This window comes from Montipora capricornis, chromosome 13 (genome assembly GCF_036669925.1).
Source record: "Montipora capricornis isolate CH-2021 chromosome 13, ASM3666992v2, whole genome shotgun sequence".
Lineage (NCBI taxonomy): Eukaryota > Metazoa > Cnidaria > Anthozoa > Scleractinia > Acroporidae > Montipora > Montipora capricornis.
In genome coordinates this window covers 18,736,349-18,751,730 of record NC_090895.1, presented here as the reverse complement: position 1 = coordinate 18,751,730, position 15,382 = coordinate 18,736,349, and the positions used below count along the sequence as shown (strand labels likewise).

Genomic DNA, 15,382 nt, shown 5'->3' with positions numbered 1-15,382 from the left:
GTAAAAGTTGTAGTTTCCTTTCTTGGCCTCTTTGTACTTTCAGTTGTGTGCAAGGAGTAACCTTCCTTCGAGCAAGCAGCTGAGAAGCAAGTCGGATCATAACATTAACTGTTGATGATAATCTCTTGGTTTAATTTATTAATTTATTAATTTAGAGATAATTAAGCTCCACACATACTGTTTCGATACGAACTAGGTAAATTTTAAAGACATCATTTTCTTGATAATTGGTTAAACAAACGACCTTTCTCTAAGCAGCTGTAGAGAAAGGCGGAAGATGTTTTAATTGAATGAAGCTTAAATTGAATAATCGATTCGGAACAGGGGCACCCAAATACAGGATGTCTCAACTTTTGTCAGAAGTACCTAAAATAGGTTCTACAAAGCTTTAAAAGCTCCTTTTGGGAGTTTGTAGCTACCCTATAAAATATTTATCTATGCAGATTTTCTAGAGGATTGAAGGGGAATTTCAGTTGTCTCGTTGGCCTTTACGTCTCTCCCGAAAGTTCTAGCAATAGTCATAGGGTCCGATCAAGAGCTTTACATTACAATATTTGAGTTAAGTTTAAATTGAGGCCTTGAATCGACGAATCGCATGTTGCAATGTTTGACCCGCTTATTGAAGGTAACATTAAAGAACGTAATTGCCTGTTTCCTCTGACAAACTTATCCTTCAAATTGCCAAATTGGATATTTCAACCTGTGAATTGCCGAAATGAATGTTCAAGTAAACCATTTAAATGTTTAAAATGCCAAATTGAATGTTTCATTCATTAATTTCAAGAAGGAATGCTTGAATTGAGGGTTTGGATCAAAGAATAGTAGGTTTTCAAGTTAAGCGTGCGGTAGAACCTCACGTACACTGCTGCCTTCGTGAGTCAACCTAAAATGATTATTATGTAGCCTAAGGATTTAAAATTGCTCTGGGTATTAATAGAATAGTAATAGAGTGGAGAGTTCAATATTATTGCCCCCGCAGGGTTTTGGCCCAGAGGCCAATACCACCCATCGTGTTGCATCGTGTTAAGTGTTGTTGGTATTGTTCTAAACAATCAAACATTGAAGCAGATATGATGCAAATGGAGTTGCCTGGCTAAGAAATTGATTTTGTCCGGACACAAATTAGAAACAGGGGCGACGATTTGTCAGACAAATCGGAAACAGGGGCGATCTGTTCGGCATACAGTAAACTCCCGCCTTGCGGACACCTCGCTATTACGGACACCCCGCTATAACGGACAGCAGCTAAATCCCCGGCGAAAGTTACAGACGTTTGACTGAAATAAACTCCCGCTATTACGGACTCTCGGTATTACGGACTTACGGACACTTGATGCGGTCCCAACGTCACAATTTTTTTGCTTTCTCTCTCGTTATAGCGGACACCGAGCAGAATCTTGGAATATTTGCACACATATCAAGTCTATTTTTTCTGCTTTTTTGATTCTTAGAGGGGAGTTTAAGGTTGCTAATGAATTTAGTCTCCTTGGCGACAAAGTGGGGGAAGTTGCAATTCAAAGGAGAATTACACAGAGCTGATTCTAACGATATTTCAAAACAATGTGATCGCTGATGCAATCAATAGCTGATGTTCAGGTTTTTCCTTGAAATTTTTTCCTTTTAGAAATGTAGATTACTGTATTTCAGTACGGTAGGAAACCAAAACGATGCATGAGTGGACATTGCTGCAACATATGCTGATTGTTTTTACGAATTTAGTACTGTACACAAAGGGTACGTAACTCCTGTTCTGTTAAGTTCTGCTCTGTTTGTTTGTTTTTGACCCTCTTTACGTGCAATAACGGGTTTAAAAAAGATACTGGAGTTAATGAAAATGAACACAGATGTGACCCCCTTCTGTAAATATGGTTTAAAATAAAAATTCTCTCGCACCCCGCTATTACGGACTCTCGCTATTACGGACACCAAATCGTGGTCCTCAGGGTGTCCGCTGCAACGGGAGTTGACTGTATAATTTAAACGTATCTCAACTGCCTTCATACTATCGTAGACGGGGGAAGATGTTGTGGAAACTATGACTAGTTGTAGTGGGTGAATCACTGAATCCCGAAACCAGGCGCGCAAGGTGGTCCCGGTTACTTTTTAAGTAAGCTTGCAAGGCGCTATCGAGTAATTCTTGCAGCTACGTGCACAAGGACGACAAGAAGATTGTCGCATACAGGCAGAAGATTGTCACGTTCATATTTGCAATATTCAAGGTTAGTATCTTTCATCACAGTGATTTCTTTATTTCTTTGAACTTAAATGTTGTTCAGTAGTACTGGATAGAATTTCCGGTGGTGAACTTGATTTTGGAAGACACAAATCAGAAACGGAGTCAACAGACTCGATCCAAACACCACACGAAAAGGTGGGGTCGTACCCTTTCTTGCATGATGCCACCTTATACACAATCTCGTTGTTTCTTGAAAGCTTCGTATTCCTTGTCAGTCATTGATTTGACTGGTTTTCTTGGCTCAGTCGCAACTTCAGAGTCGAATTCGTCAGGGAAATCGACGGCCATACAACGACGAATTTCTGTGAAATTGGAGGTCAGGTCGGCCTCAAAATCGATGCCATTAAAATTGCACTTTCTTTTGTAGCCCTTTAGTATATCAAGAGAACTACGACTTGGTCAACTGTCAGCGAATAGGAATCACGCTAAAATTATAAGCCATAAAATAAAATTTAAAACTTTGTCAGTTCAAGGTCAAAAAGAGTTTTACTGATGTACTTTATGCCACTTTATCTCTGAAAACGAGATCATTCACATTTTGATGTATTTCACTGAAACACGCCAGGTTGACTTGGAACAAGAATCGGAAAAATACGGCAATGCAACCAAGAAAGGACGAACTTCAAACAAGATCCGCTCCAACACTTAAATAACGTTTAGGTGCTTTAGACAATCTTCTGAAAACAAAAGCTAGTGAAATTTCCCCCTTATTTTACGAGATTTTTTCTGCGATTTCGTGTTTATAACATGAGGGCAAAATTTTCTTGTCACTGTCGAGGCACATCGAAAACCAGTTGGGCAAACGGATTAAAAAGCAAAACAAATCAACTTTTTCTGTCCAAAAGTTTACAGGTAACTGTTATTTAATTCCAGTTGACAATAAAATTAGATTTTCATTCCTGAAAAAGAGGGAAAACCGATTAAACCACTTTTTTGAAAATAACAAACGGTTTAGTGCCCAAGGAAAGAATATGTGGAGTAACTTCTTCCACTAAGTATGAGCTATTACTGGTATTTTGTTTTGTTGTTGTTGTTCTCTTTCGCACTCCTTTCGTTTCTGTTCTAGTCATAGGTCCTCCAGGCATCATGTAACCTTATCAGAGCTTCTAAAGATATGCCAAAAATTGCAATACAGAGAAAAAAGCAGCTGTAAGCAAATTAAAAATAAACACTCAGCTTTAAGTTTATATCCCTCCGATGCTTGACTTGAATAACTGCGTTAGCCGCCAGTGTGGACCACAGCTATCATATGTCAAACTGGATTAAAACAGGTGAAAAATGCAGAAAGAGAAGAGTTTTCAAACCGTTTTTCATTCGAACACAAAAAGCATTGACGGTCTAATGACTATAGTTGATGTAGTATGGCCATGTAGCCGCGTCGAGCAACAGAAAGCGCGCAAAAAATGAAGCCTCGCATATGTTTAGCTGAGTTAACCTGGGTTGAGCCTGCAATCCAATCGAAAACCAGAACCTGGTCAGAAGTCAACTTAAAAAAAAAACAAAAAACAACTGACCACGGTGAGCTCTAAGCTTGAGCCCGCGATATGGTCAAGTGATACTGGTCAGTTGATACCTTGTTATGACAGGTGTCAATTGATCAAAACATGGATGTCTAATATCACAGATGGATGCTGAAACTAGCATGATACTGGTCACATTGGCAGACATGGAGGGGTTGACGAACGTACATACGTACCGTCGAGGACGTCATAGCTTTAAAACCAAAATTTCTCGCATCGATGGGTTACCATCCATCCATATTAGACTGGAAATCGTTCTAGCATCACATAGTGTCCAGTGTTCAGTCTACTGCTGAGAACTATGCTGTCAGTTGAAGACAAGTAGTTGTGTTTTCTCGGAACGAAGGATAAGATAAGTAGTTGTGTTTTCTCGGAACGAAATGATATGTGAAAGTCCTGTAACATCGAGGCAAGTTTCTAACGAAAGGGAGTATTTCACAGGATTTTGTTACTTTACAACACATGCAGCAATAAAATTGTTAACACACAGCACTGAGGTTGATGTAAAAATGTATTTGCTGTCTTCCGTTGTTACTATTGCCTTTCAGACTATGGGACAATCAACTGGTTTTGTCCGAAAAACAATGGGTAACTGATAAAATGCATTGGTATTTACCACACAAACCAATAATGCTTTCTACGCATTCTGAATGGCTAGCTCGGAGGTGACTAATTACATCTAGTTAACGAACTGATATATGAAATGAATCATACATTAAACTGCCGATATGAAATCAAGTGAAGCTTGATCCTCGCAGTTATCAAGGCAATTTTTGCAATTGCATAGAGAAGCCTGAAAAATTGAAGGCTTTAACGGGGTTTGAACCCGTGACCTCGTGATGCCGGTGCGACGCTCTAACCAACTAAGCTATGAAGCCACTGATCTTCGGAGCTGGTCATTTGTGGGTTCAAATGTTCCCGTGGTGAATGAATCAATGAACGAAATGATATGTGAAAGTCCTGAATTTTTCAGGTTTCTCTACGCAATTGCAAAAATTGCGTTCCTAACTGCGAGGATCATAGATTCTCTTAATTTTTCTATGAGAGCGCGTTGGATATGAGGCGCGTATAGAACCAATCAGAATTAATAGTTACGATTAGCAACTGAAGCGCCTGCAAGCAAGACTGCCAATTGCTCTATTCGCCCTTATTGGATACGAGATTGGTAATGGCCAACTCGTATCCAACGCGGGCTCATGGAATAACTATTCACGTCTGGGCTAAAGGAGAAAAGCAAAATGGTTTTCCGTTTTGCTTCGGTTACCGAGGAGCAAAATGTATCGATAAACTCGGCTGATTCATCAACTTGTGTGGTACTGTCAAAACTAAGACAATTATTCACTTCAGGATCGGTAACAGTGGTGGATATTTACCACCACTTTGGTAAATAATCTTTAGATATACACAAGCATGAGTGATTAATTTTTAGTTCTCGCCACTTTATTTCTTTAAATCACGTAAGCACCATCTTTTAAGTATGTACATTTGTCATTACTTACATAATCTTGTTTCTACCTTCATAAACAGAACAATAAAGTATAAAAATAATATCTAGTCACCAAATCTACCAACTAATCAACATTAACACTTTTGGCGCCATTTCATTGTGAAGCAACCTTGCTCGTTAATTAAACCAGAACACTCCAAGGACAGCAAAAAGCTAAACTTATAGTTAACAATTATTCCAAAAGGGCACGTTGGATATGGTAAATAGCCAACAAGGTGCGCAGCGCCGAGTTGGCTATAACCAGTCTCACATCTAACAAGAGCGAATTGAATAATTGTTTTATTGAATTCCCATTAAATTTGGAACGCTTCGACACTTGAAAATTAAAGCCAATCAATTTCCATCTTGGCAACAGTCGAAGCAATATTAATTTGTTTCCATATTAGGTCATACGGGATATGAGCTGATAACCGAGATTGAGTGAACCAATCACAAAGCTAGGAACGTAACATCCGAGGTCGAAAATGTATCTACCAGCAAGAAATAATACGTTTTGCGGGTTTCCTAAACCAAACTTTAAGGTCAAAGTGATTTTGTGCTTAAAGTCATTTCTACTGAGAAAAGCAATTTACACTGTTCTTCACGAATGATATCAGCTGCCAAAAATGGAAAAAGGGCTGTCCACCCATAAAGTTTCCATTTGTTTCTGTTCCAAAATTTGAAATTGCTTTTTTTCCAGACATAACACGAAACTCCAGTAAACATAGTCGTCCATGACGCAATCCTTAGATTTTATTTCTTTATTCATTTATTTACCTTTATATTCTCATGCAAAAACGTTTTGTTTTGTTTTTGTTTTTTTTACACCGGATGTTTCAGGCAATTCAACATTATTTATAAGCTAATTTAAATTATGGCTTCTCTGAGCAATCTATGATAATTCACTCTACTTTTACAGTTACACTGACAAATCGGACATGAAACGTCAGCCTCGTAGTTACAGGTCTTTACCTAGTTGAAGTTCAGTGCCTGATTTTTCATTATGCATTAAGGGAAAATAAGAATCCATTCCATTTCAAAGATTCAAACTCATTCCAAAAAGAATAAAAATGCACTTATCAATAACGCTCAGTCAATACCGCACGGCCTCAGTTTGAGATTTTCCCGTAAAGACCTCACTCTAGGTTAAGAAGTAGTTAAAAATATCCATAGAAAAATATCTCAATTAAGGTGAAGCAACGCCGCATATCGAGAATCACGCAAAAGGTGCGCCACTCAGTGCACCCATCTGATTGGCTATCTTTGGGTTTCTTTGATCATTGACCAATCAGAATGCTTCGTTTGTTATTTTTCTCTGAATTACCTCAGTCAATAAGTATGGAGAAATTTTTCCAAGTATATTATCAAACCCTAATTTTTACCCTAAAAAGAGTAAGTTTGCTCCGTAGTACGTGAAATATACTCCAATACTGAGATTACAATAAATAAAATAATAATAATAATAATAATAATAATAATAATAATAATAATAATAATAATAATAACAATAAGAAACAACAACAACATTTAAAAGGGAAATTAAACACGAATCGACCATTCAGAATATTTAATCGAATTTGAGACAATTGCAAGAAAGAACATATTAATCACCTGAAAGAAATGCAATGCAAAGTAGTGTAAGCTAGATAAACGACAATTGCAGAATTTCCTGTTAAAGCAAAAGATGTGCTGCAAAGAATGTGTCCTTTTATTTAAGTAGTTATAAATCAATACCACTTTTCTTTCAATTGAGGCAACTGCAAGAATATCGCTTTCAAGTCAAGTAGGAGCAAGCAGCCAGTTGTGCCTAAGCTACTAAGCCACCAACAAAGGAGTGAACAAGGATATTCTTTTTTTTAAAATCACTTTTCAACGATTATTCTCTTTACCACTATTTTTTTTTTAGGCTCGTGGCATCACAAAAGAATGTACAACTATGCTAAGTTTCACTGCCGTCTTCTGGGAAACAAAGCTATTTGAACGGATGAACGTTACCGATATTTCAGCACGCGAACTGCTGTTCCAAAAACAGCCCACGTCTACTTTTGAGTTGATGTACACTTCTAATTACGACCTTCAGCAAAGACGATCTCGAAAAGAACGAAAACATCACAGGAAAATGCCATTCCTTGCCACTGCAAAGATATACTGATTATTGCGACTCGAAATGAAAGTTAGAAAGATTATCCCAGTGAGATAAGTAACAGTAAAAGATAACGACTGAGTGGAATACAATTTAGGGAATAATCTTGCGAGTGATTTCAAAATCGCGCGCTCAGCCGATTTGAAATCACGAGCACGATAATCCCTGAATTGTACGACACGAAGTCCTATTACTAATTAATCGTAACAAAATGCGAGAAAATCAGAACAAAATTGGAGGATAAAAAGTCTTAAAATATCCCTTTTTGTGTGAAAAAGTTAAATCATATTCAATCTGTTTTGCAAAGGGTAGGAAAACAGCAAGAAAGACCCCTTCCAAGTGCATGTGATTGACGCGCGGATGGCGAAGGTGTCCAATTACAGGTATCTAAATTCGGAGTTGTTCAAATAGGCCGTTTTCGAAATATCAAATATTCAGCTTGATAGTAAGGCAGAGAGAACAAAAACAATAGAAACACGTTGGAATGATTATGGAGAATATTTGCATATCTTCCACTTTCCTTTGTCCTGGTCCTCTAAACTTCTCTTTCAAGCTGAATTTTAATATATCGAAAGAGGTCCATTGGATGCCAGTAATTGGACACCCACGTGATCGCGCGCCAATTACGCGACAAACAGACACGCACAGAACCAATCAGATTCGAGAATTTCGTTATAGTTACGATTAGCAACTTAAGCAGGACTTTAAAAAAAAACTTGCTTAAAAAGGACCGTGCGATATCGCTGCAGTAGCCCACTTTCGATATATTTAAATTCAGTCCTAAACAAAAGGCATCATCTCGAGGATCAACTGAATTTTAATATATCGAAAGCGGTCTATTGCTCTACCAACTGAGCTATCAAGCCATTTGGGAGCTGATCAATTGCGAGTTGTATCACGTAAGAGGGATTAACCTGCACTGCAAGTCGTTTTGCGTGCAAAATGGGTGCAAAAAAAAAACAAAAAAATCGTCGTGTACTCAGGCTCTCTAAATGATCCCAGAACAGCTTAAGATCTTAAAACGTCTCAAGAACTTCACAAATCAAAGTGATTTCATCAACTAAGATCCAACTGTACTCAGTAAAGTACAGCAAGACGATTATTAATCTTGATAGGCTTATTTCGAAAGCAATTCAGTCGGTATCGTCAACACAAAGACGGCTCTATTCCTGAAGTTTTTTTGTAACGTTGCCCTTTCTCTTCTTGAAAACATGCTCAAATCTCAGCTTTTCAGGACAGATGGATCACAGTCTTCCTAATGTTCTTTCTTAACGTTCTTACGAGATACGGCAGCCAAGAAAGGCAATAGGCCTTTTGCAGCAAGTGATCACATGGTACAAAAACCGCCATTGCGCACTGGGACATCTTAACCAAAGAAAATTTAAATGAAGTGGCTTTGTTTTAGATGTACCAGTGCACAATTTGCTCTCTCGTATTGCGGTCCGAAAACCAACTTCTGAAACTGCGGCCATCTTAATTCTGAAGATCCCATCTTTGAGAATATTTTCAGATTAAAAAGGGAAAGGAATTACTTCCTTGCAGAATAAAAACAATAATATTAGTTTAAGTGGACAAGTGCAGTGCAGTGCTGTGCAGTGCTGTAAAGTGCAGGACTAGATGCTCTTTCTGCCTTTGTGAGTCATCTGGTATTGTGCTTGTGCAAGCCTGTGTGCAGAAGTAAACAGCAAAACCAGTGAAGAAAAACACGAAACAATAATAGCGGAGCCTTGATTTAATGAACTTCTCTATGACAATGTTTTCGAGTTTACGAACGAACTTCTTCAACCTTCTTATCAAAATATGCATGGAAAACGAAACCCCGATAGAAAGAACTAAAATTCCGAGTGTCTTGGTACTGCTTTAAAATCAAGGTCCCACTATAACAGGGCCGAGAGTGTGTTTTTATCACACTCGAAGCAAGCAAAGGATTGAAAACGAGTTTTAAAAATCGATCAAAAAGAGTGTACTTCAGATTGGGCGGGTCCCTTTGAATTTATCATCCTTCAGTTAAAAGGAACGATAACACAAAAAATTGTTTCTTTTTTTGTTCTTGATCTCTTTTCTTTTTTTTTTTCACAAAAGGAAAGAAATAATAACTCATTCCTCATAATCCTAATAACTAACTGGCGTCTAAATCATTCCTTGTGTTGGTGGAAAAAAACCTTATTCAGTAGGAAGTGTTATTCACTATCTTAAATTTTTGGTCTCCTCGTTGATATGAGACGCGAGAATATACCTCAATTTATTTTCCAAATTTCAATTCGTCAGTCGTAACAGAAGACAATAAATTTCCTGAGCGCAGTAAAATGTGACCAAAAATGGGTACCTTTTTAAAAAAATGTCTCGGCACGAAAGACATCCTAAGGAGCCAAAATAGCAAACAGTACCCACCAGAATCTTTCCTTTAAATCTTATTTATCGAGGGTCTCCTGGTATTGGTATTGGGCTTATCGTCCAAGGCAAAAAACATCGATTTTTGAAATTCGTAACCGATTCCGTGTTTGATTGGAACATCTTTCACAATCTGTCAGCTTTGGCCACACATCTTTGAGATTCAAGTCAAAATCGAGTCAACGCAGGGAACATTTGGTAATGTCATCGCAACAAACATCTCCCTTCTATATTGGGATCAGCAAAAGCCAAGTTACTTTGCAAATATCTCTTTGGGGAGGGGGAAGGAAGGTTTCTTGGCCTGAAGCCCTGTTTCTCGGTTAAAACGTAAATAACTTGTTTTGATCACTACTGTGGAGTACGGCAGCTTCAATCAGGAATTCTTCAGTCGAAGACGTCTCACTTTTCTGGGTGAAGTCACGACACAAAGGCAAAAAGGAAAAGGAAATACAAATTAACGTTAATGATCTTCACACAGGCAGACCTGGAGAAAGAATCTTTTGCAAAGGCAATAATGGCGGCTGCGTTAGTATATCAGCTGTTTTAGCCAGAGTATGGAACTGCTCTTTATAATTGTGCCAAAACTTCCGGCTTAAATTTGCAGATCACACAACGTCAGAAAAGGACCCCCCTAGACGTGTGAGCTTCCTTTGCTCACAATTCAGTACTTGACACAAATATAACTGAATGGCGGCGATAAGTCGTTCAGCTGCTACATTAACAAAGAGGTTAAAACTAACAGTCACATTCCACCAATTTGTGGTAACACAAACGTATAAAACGTTTCTATTTCTAGTATACCTCCCCACCCCTTCTTCAACCTCAAGCATGCCGTAATGTGATCATTAGCTATTCTTTAGCCTGTGTACAGCCGCCCACTCTCCGAAAAAAAAAATCGGAGAGGAGAGGGGCGTCTGTGATTTACCGTTGGTAATCGTGCTAAATACCACGTGATTTTTCCTGGAATTTGAGCAATATAATTTGATTGGTTATTACCGCCGATCATTACATCATTGAAACAACGAATTTTGATTGGCTTTTATTTTTATTTCTCCAAACAAACATCTCCCGTGTACATCAACAATACCGTAAATGAGTAGGAGCGAGCAACTCCCATACTAAGCCTATGTCACGGCAATTTTACAGACCAATCTGTTTTTGGACTTCCTTTGCCGCAAAACAACAAAGGCCGTTCCGGTTCGGTGACGCTATGACGTCAAGTTAGTTTCCTGTGATTGGTCATTGGGTCCCTGCGGGAGTCTCATCCGCGGGAAATACAATCTAAAAATAAACCGGCCTGTGAAAACGCCTTGACAAGAATATATGGGGGTTGCTCGCTCCTACTCATGGGCTCCTGACGGAGTGTAAAGTGGAAATCGATTCTACGTAAATTTGTAGGAATTATTTGTCAGCGCTGAAGAAACGAAGGGCGCTCCTGACGAATGTTCACGAGGTGAATAGCACGATTCAAAAGATTGTTCACTCGAAAAAGTCGTCTGCTATCCTCTTACCAGTCAATGTAATCCCAACGCCTTGGTCAGACCCGGGTTAAGCTAGCCATTCTCAACAACAAGCTACAAAGCCTGTTGCGCTGGAAGATCAAGAGATGTGTACATATCGAGGAAGATAACAGCTCATCGGCAACGATCGGGGCTACTCTGAAGATCAGCGGTTTTCCGTACCCAGTTGGAAGACTTGCATACACATCCTTTCCTTTAAAGAGTACTTCTATGTATTTAAAGCCATGGAATCTTAAAACGTTCGGGGATTCTCTTCAATGCACGTTTGGAATCTACCGCATTTACCACCATTTTGAAAATTTAGCTCCAAAGAGATGTAAGCCACGTAAATTTTGGTCAGCGTGGATCACTCAATAATGTTGCAAAATTATTCCGGAACACGATTACCACCGGTAAATCACAAAACTCCTCTCCAATGTTTGACGACAGCGGGCGACTGTGCACAAGCTATGGGTACGAGCGAATTCAGTAAAATAAGGGGAGTAACCAGTGTCTTTATAACGAGTCATATTCTTGCGTTAAGGTATAAATAGCTTACTTTGATGCATCTTCCACTTCCATCAGAAGGGAATCTTGCTTCAGATGAAGACGGTCTCTTGTCATTAACTCCGTGACTAAAACTTCATTCTGAGCTGAATATTGAGAAAAAAAGAATGCGTTTTCACTACAAGTTTTGACTCACACTTTGCCTGGGAGTCTTAATGTACGTGTTCTGTTGAACTGAATTAAAATGCCGCTACAGAGAAAAAGGAAAACTGAGCGCGAATTGACGCAAACCTTGCTCACCAATATTACGATAGTTAACGACTCGGATAACAACCACCTTGTTGCATGCTGGTCATAGACCGAACGCATAAATGGCTGCCAAAAAACATTCTTTTGTTTATGTGCTAATTAGCCTCACTAGCCTCGTTTGCATGGACAAAATACAAAAGAAATGTTGCTTGAGAGCGAGGCTAGTGAATCTAATTAGCACATAAACAAAAGAATATTTTTTTGGCTGCCATTTATGCATTCGGTCTATTGTACTCGACATTGTAGTGGTACGATGTACAAAAAAAATCTTAAGATCTGTTGTTTTACAGGCACTGCCGATGCCAACATACCATAAATGAATGCACCGCACCATACCCAGAAGACTACACACGTTCTCGACGTTCACATAACATTACAGAGCCAAGTTTGTGCCATATTTATAACGGCACACGGCTTGTCCAAAGAAAAACACTGGTTGCCGTTTGTTCTGTTCTGTGTCATGCTATCTGAAAGGGTGACTGTGCGAGAGTACCTTGTGCTGTGCGCCTTAGGGAGTCAGGATGGCGAGGTGGACATCAATTCCACCTTCCGCCTCTGCGATCGTACGTGCTTTTTGTGGGCTGAGTTTTAGTCGATCTTATCTTGACTCGAGGGGTTTTGTCCGCGTATTCCGGTTTTCCTACTTTGTGAAAATCGAGTCTCAGCAGATTACATCTGGCTGTGGTAGGACTTCGTGTCCTTTTGTACTAGACACCTCACTGAGTATAAATCTCGCACAATACTTTTATGCCCCAGACTTACCCCTAGGGAATTGAGTTCTATTCGTATGCAAACGCTTTTTTTTTTTTGTTTTCCTGAATAAATATAGCCTCTAAGTGTTGGTGGTCTGCAATCAATGTCTTGAGGTGACAATGGAGTAATGTAGATGCTGGTGGACGAACAAAAGAGGCTGATGGACCTTCTTTCCTTTTCGTTCACCAACATGGCGGCGATTACGTAACGTGAAAACCACCTATAGGAGCGAAAGTTCACAATGATTGTGTGTACTCGAATGCCAACCGTTTTTCTACGAATTTGAACAACGAAAATCAAAGTTCTATTTTTCATTTTCATTTTCCAAGAAAACGAAAATTAACAAGTAAACATCAAATTTCAGTCTACAAGAAAAACCAAGATGAAACTTTGAGACCATTTTTTTGTACTTTCAATTTTCACCAAATATGGGAATGGCCATTCGGATACCAATTTTCACTTTGATTCGATTTGAACGAGTTTCTATTTCCGATCGGTGGTTCAATCTTAAAATTGAAATTCGGTGTTAAATTGTTAATGTTCGTTTTTATCCTTGGAAATTGAAAACTTGCTATTCGAAGTTTGATTTTCGCTTTCGGCTGGCACTCGACTTCACGCATTCCAACCCTTACCTTCGATTAACTGTGCCATATTTCTCTCAAGTTCTCTAAGTTCATAAACAGTTAAATCTCTAAGTCTTTCCTCAGTCCAGCCTGATATAAACGTTGGAGATTTCTCCTCTTTCTCTCCATTGTCACTGTCTTGTTCACTCAATTCCATTAACACCTTTTCTGACTCCTCTTGAGAGATATCTTGATTTTCCAACGTTTCGGGACTAACTGTTTTTATACTAAATGATTCTGACAGCTCCTCATCGCCAGCTACACAACCCGAGTCTCTTTTCTCCTCCTCAGAAATGTCTTGATTATCAATGATGTACTCTTTTATCAGACAACTGTCTTCGTCACCTTCAACATCGCTCAGTAATGTATCGTCAACAAAACAAATTTGCAAATCCTTCGACTTTAAGGAGAGTTGTTTTAAGCGTTCACTAGATGAATCAATAAGCTCGCTGTGCTCGGAATCGTGCGTCTCGCCCTCCGATGTCAAACACGATTCTATTGACTTCCAATCGGTGGTCGGTGAAGGCAGCTCCGGCGGTAAGCTAACAGATTCTAACCCATCAATTAAATGATCGATTTCTGTATCCCCCTGACCATCGTAAATATTTCTGTGGGGTCCATGTTGCTGCGTATTCCGCAAGTTCTCTTCTGTAACTTGCTCAAGACTGTCATTAAAAACATCTGAATGATTATCTTCATCATAGTACGACGAACTGTCACTACCTTCCATAAATGGGTTTGTCCTTATGTGAAAGCTGCTGCTTTCAGGGGTAGAGTAAGTCGGATGGGTAACCATCCCAAAATTTGGTTTGCTATACGTGTAAATGGAACCTTCGGACAACGTGTCTTGAGGTTTACGTTTGTGTTCTCTCCATGCTCTTTGAATGCTAAAAATAAAATCAGAACAAGACTTAAGTTATTTTTGTTATATGCTGAATATGGTACATGCATCAGCCTTAAGAAAACACCAGAACGTAGATCCCAACAGACATTACCCCGTGAGATCAACCATTAAACGTCACGGCTAAATGACACCACGAAAAAGATGTTGATCGCACTGTGAGTACGATGTCGTTAGATACATGTATTATTTTTACCATTCTCGTTTTCTTCTACAATACAGTTAAGGCCCCTCTCAACAGGAAAGACAACCAATCGAGTCGCGCCGTGCGCGCAATTAGCGCTACACGCTGCTAGAGACGTGCAGATCTACGACAGCGACGTCGACAAAACGCCACAAATCAGTTTCAACATGACTGGTTAAAAGTAGAAAAATAATCATGGACAGTTAAACATGAAAACTCGGTTTTATCAAACGAGTTGATAAAGGCAAATTAACGGCTTTTCAACATTTTATTCAACATCAGTTTGGTTTTATTGAACAGCAGAGTTGAAATCCTTCGCTCACCCCTCCCCCGCTGCAAAAAAAGGCACCCACCCTTTCAGCCGTGTTGAACTATGTTAAATCGAAGTTGAATGGATGCGTTGAATGACTTTAGAAGCGTTCAAACTCTACTCCAACAACCATTCAAATTTTCTTTTGTTTTCGTGAATGTTGAATGAAGTTGACGCCGTTTGCCTTCCTCTTTAAAGATTGTTGAGTATGCGCCTGCGCACTAAGTGGTCTCTCAATGACGCATCCATGTCCATAGCCAGAATAATAACCGTGGCTGCAGCCTGGGACTGAATACCAGGCCTCTGGTAAGGCTTTGTCGAATCAATGTTGATGATGCGTTGAAATCGTTTGCCCCCCCCCCCCCCCCCCAGTAGTCAACATCGCTCAACAAATCGAACGCCGGATGTTAAAGCAAATGTTGAAGCCGTTTGTCCGGGCCTCTACCGGGTGGTTGGAGCATTTTTCAACTGAGTGTCGACAGTAATTAGCGAATTGCTTTGGTTTATGATTACTCCACTC

General features: G+C 39.3%; 1 protein-coding gene across 2 annotated transcripts in view; it reads right to left on the bottom strand.

The window, feature by feature from the left end:
* Positions 1-5,178: 5,178 nt before the first annotated feature.
* LOC138029965 (uncharacterized) overlaps positions 5,179-15,382 on the bottom strand; it is a 21,889-nt gene continuing 11,685 nt past the window's right edge. Inside the window, exons 6-8 of one of the 2 annotated variants that reach the window (XM_068877806.1) lie at positions 13,477-14,354; positions 11,835-11,928; positions 5,179-9,050 (exon numbers count right to left, since the gene is read on the bottom strand). In XM_068877806.1, coding sequence (XP_068733907.1) covers positions 8,999-9,050; positions 11,835-11,928; positions 13,477-14,354 — 1,024 coding nt within the window. In that variant the 3' untranslated portion in view covers positions 5,179-8,998. Of the gene's footprint in view, positions 9,051-9,417; positions 10,184-11,834; positions 11,929-13,476; positions 14,355-15,382 lie in introns of those variants that run through there. The other variant, XM_068877807.1, reaches the window with a different exon arrangement.